This window comes from Drosophila tropicalis, unplaced genomic scaffold (assembly GCF_018151085.1).
Source record: "Drosophila tropicalis isolate 14030-0801.00 unplaced genomic scaffold, ASM1815108v1 contig_979, whole genome shotgun sequence".
In the NCBI taxonomy this organism is placed as follows: Eukaryota; Metazoa; Arthropoda; class Insecta; order Diptera; family Drosophilidae; genus Drosophila; species Drosophila tropicalis.
Genome location: NW_027173482.1, coordinates 1,164,497 through 1,190,433, shown reverse-complemented (window position 1 = coordinate 1,190,433; position 25,937 = coordinate 1,164,497). Strand labels below are relative to the sequence as shown.

Below are 25,937 nucleotides of genomic sequence, written 5' to 3'. Positions count from 1 at the left end.
ATTATCTATAAGCTTGCTTGTCCATATTTTAGACGAATATTTATAAATATATATATTCTTATGTTGTACTGCCATCATAACTAAATAACTTGCAATTGAATTTTCTTTTCTCTTAGTAATTCCTGTGAATTTTCGTATTCAGTTAACTTATTGAGGAAAAATATATCATCTTGGTGGTAGTCTGCATCAACAACAAAAACATCTACTACCTTTTCAAAATAGTACCGCCTGTTTTGTAGAGTATCAACCAGTAAAGAAAATTCGGTCTTTTCCGCCGGTTGTAATACCTCCAAGAGAAAATCAGCAGATCCTGTGTAGCTCTTGTTAACGAATGTTAGTATCAAGATGAATATGAAATTTCATAGTATGATCAGAACTATTTGTGACTCTACACAAAAAGGAAAAGATTGATCCAATTTTAATTACGTTTTTTGGTATCTATCACTTCCAAACAAAGATCTTTGTTTTCAAAATTTATGTATGAACAAGTACACTTGTTAGTTTTGAACATTCTGTACACACCTTTATGCAATAAAGAAACTGACAGCTATTGTTAGGCTGCAGCATGTGTTTTGAGGTTAACACGGACTCTCCATTTGGAAGAGTATTTAGGGATGTGACTCTGTAATGTTCCGAGTTCTCCAATTCCACATTTTCTATGGTAAAAGGTCCAGTCGTAACATTTTGTACTTGAGCTTGTAGGTGTATTTCATCCATTTCCGCATTATAAAATTTGGTCTTTACATCGAGTGGTTTAAGTACTTGAAACTTGAACAACTTCCGTAACGATTGGCCAAATCCAGCAGGACTGGTGTAATTGACTTCGCAAACTAGTCTAAATGTATATATTTATAAATAAACAACAGGTATACGCTAGCCGATTAAGGATAGGGACAAGACCTACAGAAAGTAAGTCGGCTTTCCGACTTTGGCATACTATATACAACATACTTGTATGTACTACGTACATATATTTAATTTATTAAATTCTTTTTGCATGCCTCCTACCATATGCTTTCTCGCTCACTCTTATAAACTCACGTGCACTCTGGCACCAACTCCGCCCCTTAGACCGGCTAAGGTTAAGTGCAAAGGGCATCGACAAAATTTATATTGCCCATCTAGTGTAACGAATGCCGTATATTTAATAGAATTTAAGCTTATCGGAACGTGATAAAATCCGCTTGTCATATCCAAGCAGGTAAAGTATTGTGCGTCTCTTAGTCTAGCTATTTGATCTGCAATCAATGGCAAAGCAAACCTATCAGAAACCGTGTTCAAATTCAACTGGCGATAGTCTACATATAGTCTTGCTGAACCATCCTTTTTTTTAACTAGTAATGCAGGGCTAGCGAATAGGGAATCAATCTAATCACCATTTCACCTGTATTAAAACCCGTTTCTGAAGAGTTGCATTTGTAAACGAATTGATCTAAGTTTTCAAAAAAGCGTATAGTTTCTACTTTGTTAAACGAAACATTAGTGGGTGTAGAACATCTACATTAATAGTCTTAAATTTAATTATTTCTACCCCATCACACGATACCAATGCTGAATATCCAGGCGACTTGCATATATTGCAAAAGAATCACCGTTGTTGGGACGACTATTTGGCATATTTAAAATGGCAGCGGCAGACGTCTCTGTTTTCTCTGGATTCCAGCATAACACGCATGCGACTGCCATTGTACTGCACTTCCTTTAAGCGCTTTGCTTAATGCCAAAATTAATGCAGACCCTTGTAATGGCTTCTCACATAACACAATGCCAACAGTCGTACACTATTGCGTAGCATCGGTAGTATCACAGCAATGGTTGCAGTGCTGAATTACAACCGCCTTCTAAGTTTCTCTTAAAATACCCAAACAAATTCTGGTTTTCGGCTTTGATATGATTTAAAATTAGTCATTCGAGTAAACTTTTCTTAATTCCTTCTTCTGCATCCAGATACACAATTTCTCAATAATTATCCTGATTTTATGTGTTTTATTTATCTGTTCAAAGAAGGTTATATGTTTAATAGCTACAAAAGGATATATTTACCATTATCTACAAGCTTGCTTGTCCGTATTTTAGACGAATATTTATAAATATATTTATTATTATTATTATTATTAAGAGATTTACGCGAAATTGTAAATTTCACGTAATTTGAGAAATTAAGCTATAGCAACTAAGGCCTTAAGCTTATTGTGTGTATGTTCAAAATTAAATCAAATTAATCTAGTATTAATATTATTATATACATTTACATTTAATATTTACATTTGTATTGACTATATGGCTAAATTAGATGGTAGGTATTGGTAGCTTTTAAGAATTCAATAGTATCTTCAAAATTTTGGTATGACGTTATTTTTTTTATTGTTGGTTTAAGAAAATTTGATCTCTCCTGTTGATATAACGGGCAATCAATAAGTATATGAGAAATGTTGATTGATGCGTTGCAGTGTGTACATATTGGAGGAGGGGACTTGTTAAGGATATGGCTGTGGGTATAGTAGCTCTGTTTATTTGTGTTCTTTATTGCTTGTATTGCGGAAAGGGAGTCGGAACAGATGGTGAATTTGCCTCTTTGATTGCTTGCATATATGCAGGCTGCAAGAATGGCCGCGATTTCGGCTGTGAAGATAGAGGTGTAGTCGGGTAGTATCTGCTGGGAGATTACGGAGTTTTCCGTTGTTACAGCGTATGTTACACCGTCTATGGTTTTGGAACCGTCAGTGTACAGCAGTTTTCTGTTCGAAGTAGAATTTATTTCTTTGAATTTTTGTTGGTATATTGAGGCTGGTGTGTCTGATTTAAGTGAAGTGTGTAGTTCGGTGTTTATTATGTTTCTGTAATTGTATAGCCTGCTAGGTTTGTTTTCTGATTTATGTATATGTAACGGGGGATATTTCAATATAAAGTTCTCTGCATTGTTTTATTGTGTGAAAAAGCGAAGAAGGTAGTTTTGGTTTTTTTTTGGATTTTACGATTTTTTTGCAAATGTTTTCCAGCTGTGAATTCTGGGAATTTAAAATGATGATGATAAAGTTTTTTTTGAATAGCGTGTAACGTCCTGTATTCTATTGGAAATATATTTGCTTCATATAATAAATTGTTAATTGGAGTAGTGCGGAATGCATTGAAGGCAACTCTAATGGCTGAGTGGTAAATTGTTTTGAGTTTGCCTAATACTGATTTTGGTGCATATCCATACAAGTGTATGCCAAAATCGATCTTTGACATTATTACGCATTTAATGACATAAATAACAGTGTTTACATTGCAGCTGAATTTGTTGGTAGATAGGCATTTAATTATATTTAGCCGTTTTGCAAGTTGAACAGATAAATTGTCTATGTGAATGTTCCATTTGTAGTTTTTTGCTATGGTAATACCTAGTATTTTGAGGGCGGATACATTTTGTAAGTGGAAGCTGGTGGATTGCAGTACGAAGTTACACTTCTTTTTCCTGCAAATGTGTAGGTGTTTGCATTTTTCCACTGAGAGAGAAGCACCGGAGTAAGTGCACCAATCCTTAATGTTTACAAAGAGTGAGTCGATATTTAAGAGAGACTGATTCTTTTTTAATTTAGAAACAATTGTATAGTCATCAGCGTAGGCGCTAAAGCTAAGTTCCTTATGTTGGGCATTTATTTTGTTTAGCTTGTTGAAGTCTATAGCGAAGAGTATTTCTGACAAAGGGGAGCCCTGCGGAATCCCGTTTTCTAAAGGAAGTGTATTGGAGTACGTTTTGTTATTGAGGACAGTTATTTTTCTATTGCATAAAAAATTGCAAATGTACTTAGTGATTTTGAGACCTGATTTCCCCTTTCTAAAACCCTTAAGGATGCTGTTATAGAGGTTTAGAATTCTTTGCAGAAACATAGGGGGTAGGGTTTTAAGCATTTGGTAACTTATTCGATCTCTGCCTGGAGTTTTTCCTTTCAACTGATTCAGTGCCGCTAACAGTTCAATCATGGTGATGTCTGTTTCTACGCTTTGGGCTATGGGAGATGACATGTGAATCATATTAGTGTTAACGTTTGCCTTGTGTTGATTGAAAGTTATGTGTAAATTGGCAATTTCGCTTTTATCTGTTATGTTTTGAGTGGAGTCGTTGGGTTGGTGAGACAGTGAATGTCATGTCTGGTTTTTAAACCACAAAATCGGTCGGGTGGAAAATCTCTCTGTAAGTGTTTGGAAAAGTGCCCAGTTGGCTTATCCAGTTTAAATGTGGGTTTAGCTATAGCATTATTGATATTGTTACGGTCAAAAAGGTTTATATGGATTGGATAGTGGTCGCTGCCCGATAAGGAGTTGCATGTATACCAGTCTGCATTGAGTGATAGGACTGGTGAAGCGATAGTGAGGTCTATGTGTGTTAATGTGTAGTAGTAAAATAGGTTGGTGAGCCGTTATTTAGTGTGATTAGTGATGTTTGATTAATAAATTTGAAAAGTCCCCAGTTATTAATAAGGGTGTTTGTGTAGTGCCGTACAGGTCTCTCAAATTTTGAATTTTGAATGTTTTAGTGGGAGGTATATATGATGAGACAATAGTAAACTTGATATTGCGATGGAGTCAAAACCGGATGTGTAAAGGTTTGCGTTATGTTGTTGTATGGAGTTATGAACCAGGAGAGCTACGCCTCCATGTCCGTTTACAGCAGTGTTTCTGTGATATAGGGTATAGTTGATGGGGATGGGAATGTTAAGGGTAGAGTGAATGTGGGTTTCTTGTAGGGATATGATTTTTGGATTGTGGGTTTTTATGAGAATCTGTAACTGGTTCTAGTTATTCATATATCCGTTTAAATTCCATTGGATTATTTTTAACATATATGTATTAGTTGCTTATTGGTTGCTTACTCTAAAAGTGTTAGTGTTTGGTTGTAGAAAGTTGAGTTGATAGTAGTGTTTAGACACCTTCACTGCCGTTGTGCACTGAAGCAGTCTTGAATTTTTTAGTTTTTGATTCAATATGTTCTTTTGACTTCAGAGTTTTGGTTAGGTTGTTTTGTTTACTTCTAGGTATATATTCTCAGTTTTAGGTCTTCAGTTAGAGTGGAGTGATGGCTGCTAATGGCTTCTCACATAACACAATGGTAGTATCACAGCACTGCCAAGAGACGGTTCTCTTACCGACGCTTGCAAGTTTTTTGTCAATTCCATGAAATTTGCATGTTGCTGCTGCTAAGGACGCGCAGATTTTTTTTTTTTTTTTTTTTTTTAACGTTTAATATATATTTGTTGAATCTACTCTTAAATTAGAGCCTAACAACAAGTTTGAGATATTTTTCTTAATCTAGTACTTAAGATAAATCCTGGGGATATTGCAGGCGGCCCGAATCACTTGTTATTGGGTTGGTCTGTCATTTCTTTTAAGACGAGTTCTATTATTAGTTCGCGTAAGGGAATTGGCAAGAACATTTGGGTGTGCATCCAGTTTCGCAGAATACTTTAGTTGTTGACTACCTATTTCAGATTTTACGCTAGGTATATTTAGATCATTTTGAATGTTGTCGTTCCGTATGTACCACGGGGCCCCCGTGATTGATCTTAAAATTTTCGACTGCGCTCTTTGTATAATATCGACATTGCTGGTACTTGCCTTCCCCCATAGTACGGCTCCGTAAGTCCAGATGGGTTTCAGTACGGTGTTGTATAGGAGGACTTTATATTCCAGACGTAGAGGGGACCGAGCATTGATGATCCAATGTAGGCTACTTGCTTTCAGTTTAAGCTGTGACTTTTTTGCTTCGATGTGCTTGCGCCAAGTTAGTCTTCTGTCTAGGTGGATGCCAAGGTAAGTGACATCCTCGGCTTGAGGAACTGGTACGTTGTTTAGCATTAGAGCTGGACAGATTCTTTTGTTAAGCGTAAATGTAACATGTTTGCATTTCTGCTCGTTGACCCGGATACGCCAGGTTGCTAGCCATTCCTCTACCACCTTGAGGTGTTCCTCTAATTTTGCAGAGGCTTGTATTGGGCATTTGGATCTGCTGAGGATTGCCGTGTCATCGGCAAAAGTGGACGTTGTAAGTCCTAAACTCGTTGGTAAGTCTGCAGTGTACAGTAGGTAGAGCAATGGGCCGAGTACACTGCCTTGCGGTACACCAGCTTTGATTTCAAAATCAGCCGAGACGGAGCCATTACATCTTACAGCGAATTGCCTATTGTAAAGGTAAGATTCCATGAGTTTGTGGGTGTACTGTGGCAGTTTTTGCCGGATTTTGAACATCAGACCCTCCAGCCAAACTCTATCGAAAGCCTGGGCAACGTCGAGAAAGACAGCCGCACAGTATTCTTTTAGTTCGAATGCTGTTCGTATTTCGGATGTTATGCGATTGACTTGTTCAATTGTACCATGTTTTTCGCGGAAGCCGAACTGGTGTGAAGGGATTGTGTTCTCCGATGCCAGAAATGAGTTTAGTCGGATCTGCAGGACCTTTTCAAAAAGCTTCGAAAGACATGGCAGCAAACTAATTGGCCTATAGGATGATGGCTGGGTTTTGTCCTTTCCCACTTTAGGAATCATGATGATAGTGGACCTTTTCCATGTTCTTGGGAAGTAGCCAATTCTTATTATAGCGTTGAACAGTTTGCAGATGTATTGTATGGCAATGATAGGGAGTTCCAGGATCATTTTCGGTGTGATTAGGTCATGGCCAGGGGCTTTTTTTGGCTTTATGTGGTTTTTAATAACTGCAGTGATCTCGTCCGATTGGAGTTCCGAGTACTCACTATCCGTTAGTGTGCTCGAAGGGGGAAGTACAGATGAGTTTGATGTTGGATTTGGCTGGAAAACCATTTTAAGATGTGTGGCAAATACGGATGCCCTCTCTTCGTCGCTGCGGGCCCATCCACCGGTTGGACTCCTTATCGGTGAAATTGTCTCTGCAGGAGCGCTTAAAGTTGGGTGGGCTTTCCACAGAGGATGTTTAGTGCTGGTTGGGCTGAGCTTTTCTATGTATTTTCTTTGAGCCCAGCTTTCCTCTTGTCTTAACGCCTTGGAGAGGTTGCGATTAGCATGCCTTAGGCGAAGTTTTGCTGCTGGTGAGCGAGTAATCTGCCATTCTCTTCTTAGACGTCGTTTTTCCGTTACTAATTGTTCTATCCGCCGGTTCGTAGGCCTGTCAACAGGTTTAGTGTAAGAAGAGGCAGGTGGAGTAGATACTTTTGCTGCAGCTGCCATCATAGACTCAAGTGCAGAGACGCACATATCAATGTCTTCTGCAGCATTCAGTTTCGGCGAACAGTCAATGTGGGCACTCATGTACATTTTAAATTTAAGCCAATTTGTTTTGTTGTTTGTAAGCCTATATGGGCGATCAAGTACTTGAGGTCTTGTTAATAGTGTGAATAGTACTGGAGAGTGATCGGAAGTTAGATCTAGCAGTGTATCCGCAGTGATCCGATTACGTGGAATCCTCTTGGTTACTGCGAAATCAATCAAGTCAGGCACTTTCTGTGGATCTGTGGGCCAATAAGTAGGCCTACCCGGTGAGACGCAATCCATCTTATTGAGAGGGTTGACTATTGTGTTGTACAACTGCTTGCCTTTAGGATTTACCAGGCGAGATCCCCAGTGCGTATGTTTGGCGTTATAGTCCCCTGCTGCAATGAAGCGATCTCCGAGTGTGTTAAAGAAATCGGTAAATTCCTTTTCAGAGATTGAGAAGCGTGGTGGGCAGTACAGGGCAACCAATGTAGTGTTGCCGCAGCTGGTTCGGACGGTTATAGCAGTTGCTTGTAGGTGCTGTGTTTCAAATCTGTTGAGGATCGAGTGTTTTATACGGTTTTTGATTAGGATACCAGTCCCGCCATGAGCTTTTCCGTCTGGATGGTTTGTTGCATAGAAGGTATATTTTGGTATTTGAAAATTATTTTTTGATGTTAAATGTGTTTCCGAAATCAGCAAAACGTCGATTTCACTTGAGTCTAGGAATAGTTGCAGTTCATTTTTGTGCTTGGAGATGCCGTTAGCATTCCAAAGACATAGACGTAGGGAAGCCATTATTTATTCTCGATAAGCTTCTGGATAAGCAGGTTTTGATTCCGCATCAGTTCTTGCATACAGTTTTGCATGAACGTCATAAAAGTGGTCATGTTTTGATTGAGTGAGATCAATAGGGCTTCTAAGCCACTTGGAATTTGCTGGCCAAGCTCTGGTGCGCTAGGTTGCGGATTCTGTAGATGGTGGAGTGACGGGGTCTCTTTTGCGGGCTCCGTCTGTCCAGTTCGGAGCACACTAGCGAAGGATACACTAGGACTGTATGTAGCAGGCAAGTTAGATGATCTAACAGCCTTGGCAAAGAATACCTCCGGTGTAGTTTTAGAGGCGTTGACGGTGATTTTTGGTCCAGCTGGGGGTTTGCGCCCGTTTAGGTGAGATTTAAGATCCTTGAAGACAGGACATCCTCTGTAGTTGGCCGTGTGGTTCCCTCCACAGTTACTGCATAATCTTAGTGCGACATTGTTTCTGTCCTTGGTGCAAATGCCATCTTTATGATGTTCGCCACAGCCAACACACACTGACCTGAGATTGCAGTTGTTAGAGGTGTGGTTGTATTCCTGGCAGTTTTTACACTGCGGTGGTTGGTGTCTCTTATGGGGCTCCTCTACGGTGATTCTTCTGTGCAATAGGAGCTGTAGGTTGTAGATTGGGTGCACTTCATTTGGCTTCGACCGCTTTGCATCTGGTTGGAGCTCGATTTTAAAGAGCGGCTGTGCGACTTTGTTCCTGTTGATGATGTTGACAACGGATTTGACCGCAAACCCTTTTTCGACCAACGCGTCTGCTATTTCTTGAGTAGGGACCGATGGCTCAATCCCCTTCAACACAACCTGGAGCCCTTTACTGCTTTTTAGTTGGTAGGTATAGAAGTTGATGTTAGCATTACGGAGGTACTTTTCGATGATGCGGAAATTGTCCTCAGTTTGGGTTTGGCATTTAATTTCTTTAATGTTACCCCTATTGAGAGGGGTTACAACAAAGTTATTTGCCCCTACTATTTCTACTAGCTTCGAAATCAGGGCGCTGCAGTTGGCTCCACGGATGTATAAGGGGGGGTGGTCTAGCCGATTTAACTTTATCTACAGCGCCGGCTTGATCATCTTGCTGATCGGCAAGAATTTTAAAACGATTCCCGCTAAGGGGTGCTACTCGTTCATTTGGTTTGGTTATTTTCGGCGTGTTGCCACTTTTTTTCTTTTGCGGGCTTAGCTTCCGCTTAGTTATTTTAATATATCTATCCATTCCAGTTTGGACAGAAGTCGTTGGGTTTACTATTGTGGCTGACTCAGGGCGACTTGTCGTTGACGGCTTGAGGCAGGTCAATACTTCGGCAGACGCTGCAGTAGTTGCTGTTAACGAGCTGACGGTGCTGGTCGGTGCAATCGGTGACCCAGTTATCGTTATTGATGGAGAAGCACACTGCTCTCTCCACGGTAAGTTGCTTTTGATTGCTGAGTGGCTGGCACTTTCGGTGTTATTGCTTACGCTAGCATTCAGTGGGGTCGGCGACACCACCGAAAAGTACGCGTTGTTGCGTTGGACCGAGAGTCGACGCTCACGTTGTTGTTGTACAATTAGTTCTTGTAGCTGTTGCTGTTGGGGATCGAGAGAGCTTGGGCCCGAATTGGTGGACATGGCTTTTGTAAAAATTACGCACTTTGTTGTTGCAACTTAGTATTTATTGCTATTAGCAATTGCTATTTTAGCAATCTAATAGCAATATGATTGTAAATAGGCGTCTCTGGGGCGACTGAGAGCCCTACACAAATTTTTGCAAACGCGGTCTTTTTTTACACTCAATTTTTGCGGAGTGCATTAAGAAACACGTCTGTACACGGCGGCAGTTAAATTAAGTTTTTTTTTTTTTTTGGACGCGCAGATGAACTTCAATATTTTCTTGAGGAGGATTGCAACCCACTTCTGATGTCGAGGCGCCAAGACTGTTGTTCACTTCGAAATGAACGATGCTCAAAATAGTCGAGTGTCTTCGGCTTTTCCAAAGTTTTGACTCAGCTTTACGCTTCATTCATTCGAATTCACTGGAGTGAGTACCTTGGTTATGAGTCACAACACACAAAAACATTCATATACATTGAATTCATTGTGTGCGCCTCACTCACTCAATTCCCTGTAATCTGTTCAGAGTCTTCTATCCTTTTTCGCACAAAAAAATTTGTTTCCAAAAAATTTGTATTTGTTGATTTGTTTAGTTTGCACTTTAAGCAAGCATGTTTGAAGCTAAGAAACATAGCGATTCGCTCTCTTCGTCTTTCCTTTTTGCTTAGTTTTTGAAGTAACTTCCGTCACACAAATGGTTGCAGTGCTCCTAAGTTTCTCTCAAAATACCCAAACAAACTCTGGTTTTTCGGCTTTGATATGATTTAACATTAGTGATTCGAGTAAAACTTTCTTACTTCCTTCTTCTGCATCCAGATACACAATTTCACAATAATTATCCTGAATTTATGTGTTTTATTTATCTGTTCAAAGAAGGATATATGTTTAATAGCTACAAAAGGATATATTTACCATTATCTATAAGCTTGCTTGTCCATATTTTAGACGAATATTTATAAATATATATTCTCTTATATTGTACTGCCATCATAACTAAATAACTTGCAATTGAATTTTCTTTTCTCTTAGTAATTCCTGATGTAAAATACATCATCTTGGTGGTAGTCTGCATCAACAACAAAAACATCTACCTTTTCAAAATAATACCGCCTGTTTTGTAGAGTATCAACCAGTAACAACGGTGATACTCTGATTAGGCCCAAATTTGAAGGAGAAATTGATAAAGAAAACTCGGTCTTTTCCGCCGGTTGTAATACCTCCAAAATAAAATCAGCAGATCCAGTATAGCTGCTTGTTAACATTTTAGTATCAAGATGAATATGAAATTTCATAGGATAATCAGAACTATTTGTGACTCTACACAGAAAGGAAAATATTGATTCAATTTTAATTACGTTTTTTGGCATCTATCACTTCCAAACAAAGATCTTTGTTTTCAAAATTTATGTATGTACAAGTACACTTGTTAGTTTAACACATTCTGTATACACCTTTATGCAATAAAGAAACTGACAGCTATTGTTAGGCTGCAGCATGCGTTTTGAGGTTAACACGGACTCTCCATTTGGAAGAGTATTTAGGGATGTGACTGTGTTATGTTCCGAGTTATCCAATTCCACCTTTTCTAGGCAAAAACGTCCAGTCGTAACATTTTGTACTTGAGCTTGTAGGTATATTTCATCCATTTCCGCATTATAAAATTTGGTCTTTACATCAAGTGGTTTAAGTACTTTAAATTTGAACAATTTCCGTAACGATTGGTCAAATCCAGCAGGACTGGTGTAGTTGACTTCGCAAACCAGTCTAAATGTATATATTTATAAATTAACAATAGGTATACAATAGCCGATTAAGGATAGGGACAAGACCTACAGAAAGTAACTCGTCTTTCCGACTTTGGCATACCATGTACTACATACTATGTTTATTAAATTCTTTTTGCATACCTCCTACCATATGCTATCTCGCTCACTCTTATAAACTCACGTGCACTTTAGCACCAACTCCGCCCCTAAGACCACCTAGTAAAACTCGTTTATAAGAATATTTTGCGTGTTTTTAGTCCGATTTTAGTCAAACTTAGTAGGTCGGTAGAAATGAGTAAGAGTAGTTTGTGTGCCAAATTGAATTACTCGATTCGATAGTCAAAAATTGCTTGAGGCAATCGAGTTTTTCTTAAATTATGGTTGGAGCTATGATCATGATATCATCCATGTAAACTATTACGTACGAATATGCTATCTCCTAATGCTTTCAAAATTGCCCATTGGAACACTGAAAGAGCGTTTTTAAGTGCAAAGGGCATCAACAAAAATTTATATTGCCCATCTAGTGTAACGAATGCCGTATATTCAATAGAATTTAAGCTTATCGGAACGTGATAAAATCCGCTTGCCATATCCAAGCAGGTAAAGTATTGTGCGTCACTTAGTCTAGCTATTTGATCTGCAATCAATGGCAAAGGAAACCTATCAGAAACCGTGTTAAAATTCAACAGCGATAGTCTACATATAGTCTTCTCTGAACCATCCTTTTTTTAACGAGTAATGCAGGACTAGCGAATAGGGAATCAATCTAATCACCATTTCACCTGTATTAAAACCCGCTTCTGAAGAGTTGCAATTCTAAACGAATTGATTTAAGTTTTCAAATGTAGTGTGCTACTTACGTTAGAATTAACAATGCCTTTTAAAGCGACTAGATTGTTAATTCTTTTGCCACTTAGAATTTTTGCTACACTATCCTTTAATAACAAATACTCCGCTCCAGAGTCAAAGGTAATTGGAAAATTCTCAGCTTGTAACTGCATACTCGTTATTAGCTCGTCTACCACACATAATTCAGCTCTTTTTTTCGGTGCGTGAAGCCGCTCCTCCACTCGACAGGTTCCTTGGACATTTATGGCACTTTATTGAAAATGACTTTACCCGCTCCTCATTTTCAAAATTAGGTGCTCTCTTGTCGAGCCCAAAGTCTTGCAACTCCGCCTGAAGATTTCGTCTATTTTGAATGTCGGCAGTGTACGTAATTCGTTGCACACGCCTATATGTCCCACAACCAGGGCACCAGGCACCAGCGACACGGCAATTTTTTCTAAATTCATGTTCTTTCATTTCGTGAGAAGTAACGTTACCAGGCGACTCGCATATATTGCAAGAGATTCACCGTTGTTGGGACGACTATTTGGCATATTTAAAATGGCAGCGGCAGACGTCTCTGTTTTTAAAGCGTTGTTGAAATAACTGCTTAAACTCTGGATATTTAATTACAGTATAACACGCATGCGACAGCCATTGTACTGAACTTCTTTCAAGCGCTTTGCTTAATGACAAAATTAATGCAGACCCTTGTAATGGCTTCTCACATAACACAATGTCAACAGTCGTACACCATTGCGTAGCATCGGTAGTATCACAGCACTGCCAAGCGACGGTTCTCTTACCGACGCTTGCAAGTTTTTTGTCAATTTCATAAAATTTGCATGTTGCTGCTTCTTTAGGACGCGCATATGAACTTCAATATTTTCTTGACGAGGATTGCAACCCACTTCTGATGTCGAGGCGCCAAGACTGTTGTTCACTTCGAAATGAACGATGCTCAAAATAGTCGAGTGTCTTCGGCTTTTCCGAAGTTTTGATTCTGCTTTACGCTTCATTCATTCGAATTCACTCGATTGAGTACCTTGGTTATGAGTCACAACACACAAACATTTATACACATTGAATTCATTGTGTGCGCCTCACTCACTCAATTCCCTGTAATCTGTTCAGAGTCTTCTATCCTTTTTCGCACAAAAAAATTTGTTTCCAAAAAATTTGTATTTGTTGATTTGTTTAGTTTGCACTTTAAGCAAGCATGTTTGAAGCTAAGAAACATAGCGATTCGCTCTCTTCGTCTTTCCTTTTTGCTTAGTTTTTGAAGTAACTTCCGTCACACAAATGGTTGCAGTGCTCCTAAGTTTCTCTCAAAATACCCAAACAAACTCTGGTTTTTCGGCTTTGATATGATTTAACATTAGTGATTCGAGTAAAACTTTCTTACTTCCTTCTTCTGCATCCAGATACACAATTTCACAATAATTATCCTGAATTTATGTGTTTTATTTATCTGTTCAAAGAAGGATATATGTTTAATAGCTACAAAATGATATATTTACCATTATCTATAAGCTTGCTTGTCCGTATTTTAGACGAATATTTATAAATATATATTCTCTTATATTGTACTGCCATCATAACTAAACAACTTGCAATTGAATTTTCTTTTCTCTTAGTAATTCCTGATGTAAAATACATCATCTTGGTGGTAGTCTGCATCAACAACAAAAACATCTACCTTTTCAAAATAATACCGCCTGTTTTGTAGAGTATCAACCAGTAACAACGGTGATACTCTGATTAGGCCCAAATTTGAAGGAGAAATTGATAAAGAAAACTCGGTCTTTTCCGCCGGTTGTAATACCTCCAAAATAAAATCAGCAGATCCAGTATAGCTGCTTGTTAACATTTTAGTATCAAGATGAATATGAAATTTCATAGGATAATCAGAACTATTTGTGACTCTACACAGAAAGGAAAATATTGATTCAATTTTAATTACGTTTTTTGGTATCTATCACTTCCAAACAAAGATCTTTGTTATCAAAATTTATGTATGTACAAGTACACTTGTTAGTCTTACACAATTTGTGTACACCTTTATGCAATAAAGAAACTGACAGCTATTGTTAGGCTGCAGCATGTGTTTTGAGGTTAACACGGACTCTCCATTTGGAAGAGTATTTAGGGATGTGACTGTGTAATGTTCCGAGTTATCCAATTCCACCTTTTCTAGGCAAAAAGGTCCAGTCGTAACATTTTGTACTTAAGCTTGTAGGTATATTTCATCCATTTCCGCATTATAAAATTTGGTCTTTACATCAAGTGGTTTAAGTACTTTAAATTTGAACAATTTCCGTAACGATTGGTCAAATCCAGCAGGACTGGTGTAGTTGACTTCGCAAACCAGTCTAAATGTATATATTTATAAATAAACAACAGGTATACGCTAGTCGATTAAGGATAGGGAAAAGACCTACAGAAAGTAAGTCGTCTTTCCGACTTTGGCATACTGTGTACTACATACTTGTATGTACTACGTACATATATGTTTATTAAATTCTTTTTGCATGCCTCCTACCATATGCTATCTCGCTCACTCTTATAAACTCACGTGCACTTTGGCACCAACTCCGCCCCTTAGAACGGCTAGTAAAACTCGTTTATAGGAATATTTTGCGTGTTTTTAGTCCGATTTTAGTCAAACTTAGTAGGTCCGTAGAAATGAGTAAGAGTAGTTTGTGTGCCAAATTGAATTATTCGATTCGATAGTCAAAAATTGCTTGAGGCAATCGAGTTTTTCTTAAATTATGGTTGGAGCTATGATCATGATATCATCCATGTAAACTATAACGTACGAATATGCTATCTCCTAGTGCTTTCAAAATTGCCCATTGGAACACTGAACGAGCGTTTTTAAGTGCAAAGGGCATCAACAAAAATTTATATTGCCCATCTAGTGTAACGAATGCTGTATATTCAATAGAATTTAAGCTTTTCGGAACGTGATAAAATCCGCTTGCCATATCCAAGCAGGTAAAGTATTGTGCGTCACTTAGTCTAGCTATTTGATCTGCAATCAATGGCAAAGGAAACCTATCAGAAACCGTGTTCAAATTCAACTGGCGATAGTGTACATATAGTCTTGCTGAACCATCCATTTTTTAACGAGTAATGCAGGGCTAGCGAATAGGGAATCAATCTAATCACCATTTCACCTGTATTAAAACCCGCTTCTGAAGAGTTGCAATTCTAAACGAATTTATGTAAGTTTTCAAATGTAGTGTGCTACTTACGTTAGAATTACCAATGCCTTTTAAAGCGACTAGATTGTTAATTATTTTGCCACTTTGAATTTTTGCAACACTATCTGTTGCCGAAATTCGGGCCTGCGAATAAACTTCGTACCACTGTAGCACAAAACGGAACTCTGTCCGAACAGAATGACGCTCTTTAAAAACTTTAAAACTCTCTCTCTCATTCTACTCTTGCGGTACTTTATTATACATAAGAAGTCACATAAGCGCGAAAAATACGCAGCTGCATTGATCTAAGTACATACATAAGAACTGCGTGTTCAGTTGTTTTTTCGTAGCCAAGAGGCCAAGACTAGAGTAAGTGGAATGAGATTGTATAATTATTAGTTATAAGAAATTTGTAAAATAACCTGAAATTACTTGCAGAATTAAAAAGCTTACGCTGACCTAACTTGAGGATTAAATGGATTAAATTTATTTCACTGGCGGAGCTAGATTAACTAGTCGAACGAGCAACAATTCTTTTTAAGTTCTATATGAAATTCTTTTAATTTCAACGTGAAATTAAATTCACTCTTTCGTAAAGAATTCTGAGCAAATTCTTTAATTCCTACGATGTAGTAGAGCTACGGAGACCTAAAGAGGAGGGACTAATACAAATCCCAAGGAAAGAACCAATTTTAATTTTACCACGCGTAAAATTACGTACATATAGACATGGCAACGACTGGAAACTGTGGTCTGTGCCAGGAGCCGGACAACCAGGAAATGCTCACATGCTCCAGGTGTGCATCTCAATTCCACTGCACCTGCTGCGGATCGAAAAACAGTGCCACCTCGAGTTCCTGGATGTGCGAGACATGTCGCCACGTGTCTGATGAAGGTGAACATAACCTCGAAACTGAATCACGTTTCAAGGTTAACCACCCAGGCAACAAAGATCAACACGTGGAAGATGAAGCAATGCCGGAAGATCAGCAAATACTTTTGCAACAATTAGAGGACGAAATGTGCCTCGAAAGGGAATATCTGCGCCGTAAGTACGCCCTACTCAACCCGAGAGTACAGTCAAACGGAGAAGCGAAGTATCATCCACAACATGCTGCTGGAATACATCGATACATAATGATGACGAATGATAGTGCCACCAATACTCCACAGGCGACGAGTACCAGAGCGCAGAGCATGCCGTGCAAAACCAACGGCATAACACAACAAGTAGCTGCTCGACAATCAATGCCGAGGGAATTACCAGTTTTCAAAGGAGATCCAAGAGAATGGCCACTTTTCATAAGCACCTATGAAACTAGCACCCGGATCGGTGGATACAGCAACGAGGAGAAGGCTATGTGTCTGCAGAGATGTCTGAAAGGTAGGGCCCTTGAAGCCGTGCAAGACAGCCTACTGTTCCCAGAAATGCTGCCGAGCGTTATAAGTACTTTGAGAATGTACATTGGACGCCCGGAACACATAATAAAACTGTTGATGGAGAATGTGCGAAATTTGCCTCCTCCAAAGGGCAAGCTAGAACCGCTGATCGAGTTTGCATTTGCGGTGAAAAATATGTGCCCTACCATTAGGGCAAGCAAGCTAGATGCGCACCTGAACAACCCTACGTTATTACAAGAGCTTATCGAGAAGACGGGACCTGATATGATGCTTAACTGGGCTCTACATTCAAAATCCATACCCTACCCGAACATACAGCACCTAGCGGATTGGTTGTTTGAATTGGCGGAAGCGGCGAGTCGCGTATCTACCCCACATACTAGAAAGTGACAAGAAGAGAATCAACAGAGGAGTGATGCATACACATACCGCAGCGCCTACAGATAGCCCTAAAAACACAGTCTGTGCGATATGCAAAGGACACCACAAACCAGTGTCTTGCGAAAAGTTGTTGCGGATGTCAGTCGAAGCCAGGTGGAACGCGATAAATAACCATCAGCTATGTGCTCAGTGCCTCAAAAACCACAAGGGATCCTGCTGGAGTCGCGTAGCTTGCGACATAAATGGCTGCAAAGCAAAACATCACCGTCTCTTTCACAAGGATGTGACGGAAAACGTTCTGCACAATCATCGTGGGTCACTAACCAACCAGCCAGAATGCTATGTTCGAATCGTTCCAGTCACTTTGCACTCCAATTCGAAATCCGTCGATATCTACGCATTTATGGATGACGGATCGACTCTAACACTTGTAGAAGAAAAATTGGCTGATGCGCTCGAAGTGAAAGGTTTCGCCAATCTCCTATGCATTAGATGGACCGGCGATGTTAGTCGGCAGGAGCCGGAATCCAAGCAGCTGAACTTGAGAATCTCAAAACAAAGACTGGGCAATAAATTATTTAAAGTAAATGAAGTCTGTACGGTTAAGTCCATTGGTCTTTCAGCCGAGACGATGATAGCAGATAGGATAAAGCAGAGATATCCGCATTTAAAAAACCTGCCTATCCTGAGCTTCATTAACGCAATGCCTCAAATGATAATCGGCAGTAATAATCCGAATCTCATAGCTTCGCTAAAGGTGCGCGAAGGAAAATGGCAGCAACCAATAGCTGCAAAAACGAGACTAGGATGGACTATATATGGCGGATCGGGACGATCTGGGGGAGGACTCAACCTGCATCGGTGTCAATGCGATCTGGATTTGCATGAGATGGTTAAAAAACATTTGCTAACGGAGGAAAAATCACCGCCGATATTTACCAAGTCCCCTGATGAAGAGCGATCTCTACAGATTCTGGAGGACACTGTTAGTTACAGCTCGCGGACGTACACCACGGGATTGCTCTGGAAAGATGGCCCCCGTGTATTTCCAAATAGCCTGCCGGTAGCAAAACGACGACTCTTATGCATGCAAAAGAAAATGGCAGCAGACCCTCCTTTTGCAAATGAGCTACATAATCAAATACAAAACTTGATAGCCAAAGGCTATGCCAGAAACTTGCCAGAGGAAGAAATCAGGGAGAAACCCGAAAACGCATGGTACTTGCCCATTTTTACTGTTCGAAATCCACATAAACCTGACATGGTCAGATTGGTGTGGGACGCGGCAGCTCAATCATCAGGAGTAGCCCTCATGACTTTCTTCTAAAGGGGCCCGATTTGCTCGTGCCCTTGCTGCAGATTATGTACAACTTTAGAATGAGAGCAATCGGCGTGAGCGGTGACATCGCCGAAATGTTCCATCGAATAGCAGTACGAGAAGAAGACGCTAAAGCACAACGATTCCTATGGAAATACAACTCTTTCTAAATGACCATGGGGTATTGTGTGTACGCGATAGAGCCAGTCGCTTCGCTGGCATCCCTGAAGGACGAATCGCTCTACCCACCCAACACTGGGTTACAAAGCTGATAGTCCGGCACTACCATGAAAAAATATTATCACATGAATCATGAGACAACAGTAAATGAGGTGAGGCAAAAATATTTTATTCCAAAACTAAGACCTCTCCTTAAAGGGATTCGTCGAAATTGCCAACAATGTAAGCTGAGTAGTGCTCGACCCATGGCACCCTTAATGGCGCCCCTACCGAGGGCTAGACTGGGTGCATTCAAGCCAGCGTTTACGTATGTAGGAGTTGATTATTTTGGGCCACTAACAGTTATCGATGGAAGAAAGTCATTGAAAAGGTGGGGCATGCTGATAACCTGCCTCACAATGCGAGCAATAAGCATTGAGATCGTGCATAGTCTAACCACAAACTCATGCCTAATGGGCTTAAGACGCCATATATCGCGCCGAGGCACACCAAAGGAAATATATAGCGATAACGGGACTAATTTTCGAGGGAGCGATGCCTTTCTTAGAGACAAACTTCAACTGGAAGATGCAAAAATGCACCGAGAATTGTCGCAGCAGGAAATATCGTGGTACTTCAACCCACCGTCAGCTCCTCACATGGGAGGAGCCTGGGAGCGCTTAGTGCGTTCCGTTAAAACCGTGTTATACCGTATAACACCAAATCAAAAATTCTTAGATGAAAGTCTTCTTACCACAATGGCAGAGGTGGAAATGACGGTCAACTCCAGGCCCCTGACATACGTGTCCCTGGACGACGAAGATCAAGAAGCTCTTACGCCAAATCACCTGCTTGGCTCATCAAATGGAGAAAAACCGATTTGCGATCCGGAACAAATCGACTATAAATGGTCGCTCCGCCAGAGTGAGATGTTCGCTAACCTATTTTGGAAACGCTGGGTCAAAGAGATGCTACCAAACATAACACGAAGGTCCAAGTGGCATAAAAAAGTAAAGCCAATTGGTGTAGGCGATATCGTACTTATAGTGGACGAAAATCAGTGTCGTAATACCTGGACAAAGGGTCGAGTGGTCGAAGTGACCACCGCAGAAGATGGTCAAGTCCGGCAGGCGAAGGTACAGACACAACTAAGTGTCCTCTCCAGACAAGCAGTAAAGTTAGCAGTCCTCGATGTCGGGAAAAATGAAGCAAGCTCCAGTGGCTCGCTTGCTGGGAGGGGAATGTTGCCGAAATTCGGGACTGCGAATAAACTTCGTACCACTGTAACACAAAATGGAACTCTGTCCGAACAAACAGAATGACGCTCTTCAAAAACTTTAAAACTCTCTCTCTCATTCTACTCTTGCGGTACTTTATTATACATAAGTAGACACATAAGCGCGAAAAATACGCAGCTGCATTGATCTAAGTACATACATAAGAACCGCGTGTTCAGTTGTTTTTTCGTAGCCAAGAGGCCAAGACTAGAGTAAGTGGAATGAGATTGTATAATTATTAGTTATAAGAAATTTGTAAAATAACCTGAAATTACTTGCAGAATTAAAAAGCTTACGCTGACCTAACTTGAGGATTAAATGGATTAAATTTATTTCAAAGGCACTGGCGGAGCTAGATTAACTAGTCGAACGAGCAACACTATCCTTTAATAACAAGTACTCCGCTTCAGAGTCAAAGGTAATTGGAAAATTCTTAGCTTGTAACTGCATACTCGTTTTTAGCTCGTCTACCACACATAATTCAGCTCTCTTTTCGGTGCGTGAAGCCGCTCCTCCACTCGACAGGTTCCTTGGACATTTATGGCACTTTATTGAAAATGACTTTACCCGCTGTGATGGAGGCTCCTCATTTTCAAAATTGGGTGCTCTCTTGTCGAGCCCAAAGTGCTGCAACTCCGCCTGAAGATTGCGTCTATTTTGAATGTCGGCAGTGTACGTAATTCGTTGCACACGCCTATATGTCCCACAACCAGGGACACGGCAATTTTTTCTAAATTCATGTTCTTTCATTTCGTGAGAAGTAACGTTACCAGGCGACTCGCATATATTGCAAGAGATTCACCGTTGTTGGGACAACTATTTGGCATATTTAAAATGGCAGCGGCAGACGTCTATGTTCTTAAAGCGTTGTTAAAATAACTGCTTAAACTCTGGATATTTGATTACAGTATAACACGCATGCGACAGCCATTGTACTGAACTTCCTTCAAGCGCTTAGAAGTAGTAGTCCCTCGTAGCTGTAGTAATAGTTGTAGTAGTAGAAGTCCCTCGTAGTTGTAGTAATAGTTGTAGTAGAAGAAGTTACTCATAATTGCAGTAATAGTTGTAGTAGTAGAAGTCCCTCGTAGTTGTAGTAGTAGAAGTTACTCGAAGTTGTAGTAACAGTTGTAGTAGTAGAAGTCCCTCGTATTTGTAGCAGGGGAGTCCGATGTTGTTCCGAAGTAATTAGTAGAACGACTGAGAAGTACACCTGTTAACAATATCTTGTTGGCTCTGCGATAATCTTATTCACTTAAAATGTGCTGGCCTCAATGGCCGCGACTACGACAAATTTTCTTGTTTGTCTTTGTCTAAGCCTGAGCTTGGCTTAATGCGCTGGACTTGCCCATCTTGTGCCAGCCAGCACCTTGATTTTAGCCGTATGTATAGGGATCTTCGTTTAAGGTTTCTTTCTTTAAACAAACTGGCCAAACAACTGTCAAACGAGTGTGACTCTAGCGTTCAATTATTGTCGCAATTCAAATTTGTTCCACCTTCTGAGAAATTGCACAAGAAATGTACCCTTGAGTTGCCTCGTAAGCAGTCGCCAGCTCTCTCTATTACTTCCTCTCCGATTTTACTTTCGCCTACACCATCTTCTTGTCCCTCTTTATGCTCTTCTTTTCAGATTGAAGTACCCATTACAAGCCCTGGTGTACCTCAATCTATCCCTCACGGGAACTCTGATCAATCACAGGATCATGCCGGCTCTCAATCACTTGCGGATCCCAATGCTCCTCCGCCTCCACTAACTGTAGTGCCTCATCGCAAACAATTATTTATTTCTAGGCTTGCTCCAGATACTTCTGAGTCGTCTGTGGCAGCTTACATTGGTAATATTTGCCCTGCTAAGGTTTTAATTCAAAAGTTTAAGTTTTCTAGGCCTCATGAAATCTCCTCTTTTAAAATTACAGTACCAAATGAGTACTTCTCAGCTATGGTTGACCCTAATTTTTGGCCAGAGGGCCTAGTTGTACACGAGTTTGCGCCCAATAAGCGCTCTCCTCCTCCTCCTGTCCACCTTCCTACTTTATCTTCTACTTCAAAAAACTAATAACGTCTAGTCTTTGCATTCATTATCAAAATGTAAGAGGACTTCTTACCAAGCTGTCGAACCTTTTCTGTGATAGCCAAACCTTTTCGGCTGACATATTAGCTTTCTCTGAAACTTGGCTTAACTCCTCTGTTTTAGATAATGAAATTCTTTCTAATAATTTTATTTCTTATAGGCTTGATCGTGTTGGTCGTCGTGGCGGTGGAGTACTCATTGCTGTAAACTCGAATCTGTCTTCAAGTGTGGTGCCGATTGATCTCCCCTTAGGTGTTGAGTTTATTTGCGTCGAAGTTACATGTTCTAAATTTAGCCTATATATCTCTTGTTCATATATTCCTCCAGCTTCTGATATCATGATCTACGTGCACCATGCTGATGCTTTACGAACTATTTTTGGTCGTCTTAAAGATCGTGATGTTCTTATAGTTTTAGGTGATTTTAACTTGCCTAATATTTCTTGGCTTGTTGATGATAATCTATCTTTCTTAATTCCTTCATCTCAACATGTTTTTCTTGATAGCCTACTTGAATGTCCACTATATCAGTTGAATTCTTTCCTTAACTGTTCTAAAAGAATCCTTGATCTTGTTTTTGTCTCTGATCCCACTGTTAGTGCTGTATCGCAAACACAGCCACTAGTGAAACCTGAAGATCCTTATCATCCTACCATTGAAGTTACTATTTCTTACAATTCCGTTACTAATTTATTTAAAAACATCTCAAATTCTCGTCGTAGATGTTTTCGTAAAACAAATTTCAATCTTCTTAACAGCCTTATTTTCTCTTTTGATTGGTCGTTTCTATTTGAGTGCTGCGATATACATTGTGCAGTGAAGTTTTTCTATTCTGCTCTTAATTCTCTAATTGATAAATGCGTTCCTTATGTGAATGTCTCTACCGTCTCCAGCGCGCCAGTCTGGTTCTAATCTCCGTAACATTAAATCGAGATATTTAAAAAAATTTAAAAAAACTGGTTCGCGACTTGACTATGCAAATTATTGTATAGCCAAATCTCAATTTTGTCTTTTAAATACTCAATGCAACAACAATTATCTCGTTCGCTGTAAGGCTGAATTTTATAATAACCCCAAAAGATTTTACAACTTTGTCAATTCCAAAAGACGCTCTAATGTCCTACCTTCCACCTTCAGACTTAACGATCAGTCTGCTAATAATGATTTAGATATTGCAGATCTGTTTACTAAATTTTTTCAGTCGACATATTCTACTACTGTTTCGGATCCCACACCCTATCCCTTTTCAATCCCACATTTAAATTGTATGTTTTTTCCCAGTATTACTGAAGACTGTATTCTCTCTAGCTTGTCATCTATGAAGTCTTCCTTCGTTCCCGGGCCTGATGATATACCTAGTTGCATCCTTAAAATGTGTTCGATTTCCCTATCTAAGCCTTTAGCTCGGTTATTCTTTATATCGAGTGAGACTTGTAGATTTCCTGATATTTGGAAGGAGTCATTTGTTATTCCGCTTTTTAAAAAGGGTAGCAAATCGGATGTTTCCAACTACCGTGGCATTGCCAAACTTTCGGCAATACCTAAACTGTTTGAGAAAATTATTACGTCTTCCCTTCAACATCTATCCAGATCCACTATTTCTCTTTGCCAGCATGGTTTCATGAAAGGTCGTTCGTCGCTTACCAACCTCTTAGAATTGACTACCGTAGTACACCATGGCTTCCGTAAAAAGTGTCAAACTGATGTTATTTATACTGACTTCAGTAAGGCTTTTGATACGGTTGATCATTCTTTGCTTCTCGCGAAACTTAACATCCTGGGTTTTTCACCAAAATTATTGGGTTGGTTAAAGTCGTATCTTATTGGCAGAACCCAAAAGGTGTCTTTTCGTTCCTCGATATCTAAAACTGTTCGAGTTACGTCAGGTGTACCCCAAGGCAGTCATCTGGGCCCACTATTATTTACATTGTTTATAAATGATTTGCCTTTGGCCTTGGCTCATTCACGCGTGCTCATGTTTGCGGATGACGTCAAGATTTGTTATTCCTATAATGATCCTTCTTTCCAACAGTACTTGCAATCAGATCTCGATGCGTTCTGTGATTGGTGCCACGTTAATAAATTACACCTTAATGCCTCTAAGTGTTCTTTTATGACTTTCAGTCGTTTGTCTCCGCTCCTAGCTCATTACTCTATTAAGTCTGTTCTGTTAGATTGTGTTCCATCATTCAAAGACTTAGGCGTTATGTTTGACCCTAAACTTTCATTTAATGTTCATATTTCTTCAATTGTCAACAGAGCAAGCAGCCTTCTCGGCTTCATTAAACGTTGGGCCAAAGAATTTGATGATCCCTATGTAACAAAGGTTTTATACACTTCGTTAGTTCGCCCTACTCTAGAATATTGCTCGCCAGTGTGGAACCCGCAATGATGTTCACCAGCGTAGTATTGAATCGGTACAGAAGCAATTCCTTAAGTTTGCGCTACGCGGTCTAAATTGGGACCCGTGTCTTCGCCTACCTTCTTATTCTGACAGACTTCTTCTTATTAATCTTCTTTCACTTTATAACCGTAGGCTTGTTTTTGGCATTCTCTTTCTCCATAAACTAGTCAACGGCAAAGTCATTTCTACGAATTTACTAGATACGCTGTATTTTTTGTGTTCCCTCACGTCGGACCAGAAACTTTTTTCCTATTCACCTTAGTAGATGTCTGACTAACTACTCTCTTCACGAACCTCTTCGTGTTCTTTGCCAATCTTTTAACAACCTTTCTCACCTTATCTCTCCTCATCTTTCTGTCACTTCTCTTCGCGCTATACTTTTTAATCATCTACAGCGAAACCAATGAAAATATTCTGGACTTGGATTGGCTGCAACTCATCCCTGGCCACATTGGCTGTGAATCGTGGCATAGCTGGCACCTTGTGCAAATAAAACACCTCCACCGGGCTGGGGATGTTAGGTTGTGTATAAAGCTAAGCTACCTTCTTCATTTAATTACTATCTGTCTTTAGCTTAAGCTTTTTCGTCGACTGCTGTGTTAGTTGACGTAAATAAATAAATAAATAAACAGACATTTTAACAGTGCAACGATAACAGCTTCTTAGAGATGGGTCACATACATAACACCCCTTAACACCCAGATGCGGGAAGTCACTGGAGCTGGGGACAATGGTGCCGGTTCAGACGATTCGGGAGAGTCGGGTATATCCTCAGGAATCGAGACTGCATCTTCAGGAGGTAGTTCGATTGATTCCGTGTCTTGAGTACATTCGGCAGACGGAACCGGGTGGCGAAGTTGGTCGAAATGACGTTTAATAATACGGCGATCATGTAAATAAACATTGTACGATATGGGGCCTGTCTTTTCCACAATTTCGCCTTCTATCCACTTCGGACCGGGGGCGTAGTTACAGATCCAAACCGGAGCACCAATAGAAAACAGCTTATCATTTGTTGGGTCGCAGACCTTTCCGTATGTTATTTCCTTGGGTTGAATTTTGTCGAAATATGACTTAATCTCTCGGTTACATAGTAGTTCTGCAGGGGTACGATTTGTCGTGGAGTGAGGGGTAGTATGTTGGCTAAATAGATATCGCGCCGGTGAGAGATCTATGTTAAGATTTCTGTCAAACTTTTTCAGGTAATTCTTGGTACAATCTGGTGTGTAGTTGTATGAGGCTATTCGTTTCGGTTTTGCTGACAGAGATTGCAACGTTTCACAAGTAACTCTATTTCAGCATCAATATTAGGCCACCAAATGTAATTTCGAGCCATGGCTTTCATTTTTACAATGTGTGAAGCATGCAACGCTTGAAGTAATGCTGGTCTACATGGTTCGGGAATCACAGCCCGGTTGCCCCATACAAGAATTCCTTTGTTTGCTGAAATCTCATGTCGGCGAGAAAAATACGAGTAGAGCTGATCTGAACGATCAACTTTTCCAT

General features: G+C 39.9%; 2 protein-coding genes and 2 pseudogenes across 2 annotated transcripts; 2 read left to right on the top strand and 2 right to left on the bottom strand.

Annotated features, from left to right (window-relative positions):
• Positions 1-80: 80 nt before the first annotated feature.
• On the bottom strand, positions 81-12,685 carry LOC137586341 (probable trafficking protein particle complex subunit 13 homolog; annotated as a pseudogene).
• A 1,166-nt stretch (positions 12,686-13,851) lies between these two features.
• LOC137586340 (probable trafficking protein particle complex subunit 13 homolog) lies at positions 13,852-14,690 on the bottom strand (annotated as a pseudogene).
• A 2,652-nt stretch (positions 14,691-17,342) lies between these two features.
• On the top strand, positions 17,343-18,533 carry LOC137586339 (uncharacterized). Its single transcript, XM_068302345.1, has one exon. It carries the CDS (start codon positions 17,343-17,345, stop codon positions 18,531-18,533), a length of 1,191 nt encoding a protein of 396 aa, XP_068158446.1.
• Positions 18,534-19,279: 746 nt separating this feature from the next.
• Positions 19,280-25,256, top strand: LOC137586338 (uncharacterized). Its single transcript, XM_068302344.1, has 2 exons — positions 19,280-19,819; positions 25,134-25,256. The coding sequence occupies exons 1-2, from the start codon at positions 19,280-19,282 to the stop codon at positions 25,254-25,256; spliced, it is 663 nt and encodes a 220-aa protein (XP_068158445.1).
• The last annotated feature ends 681 nt before the right edge of the window (positions 25,257-25,937 follow it).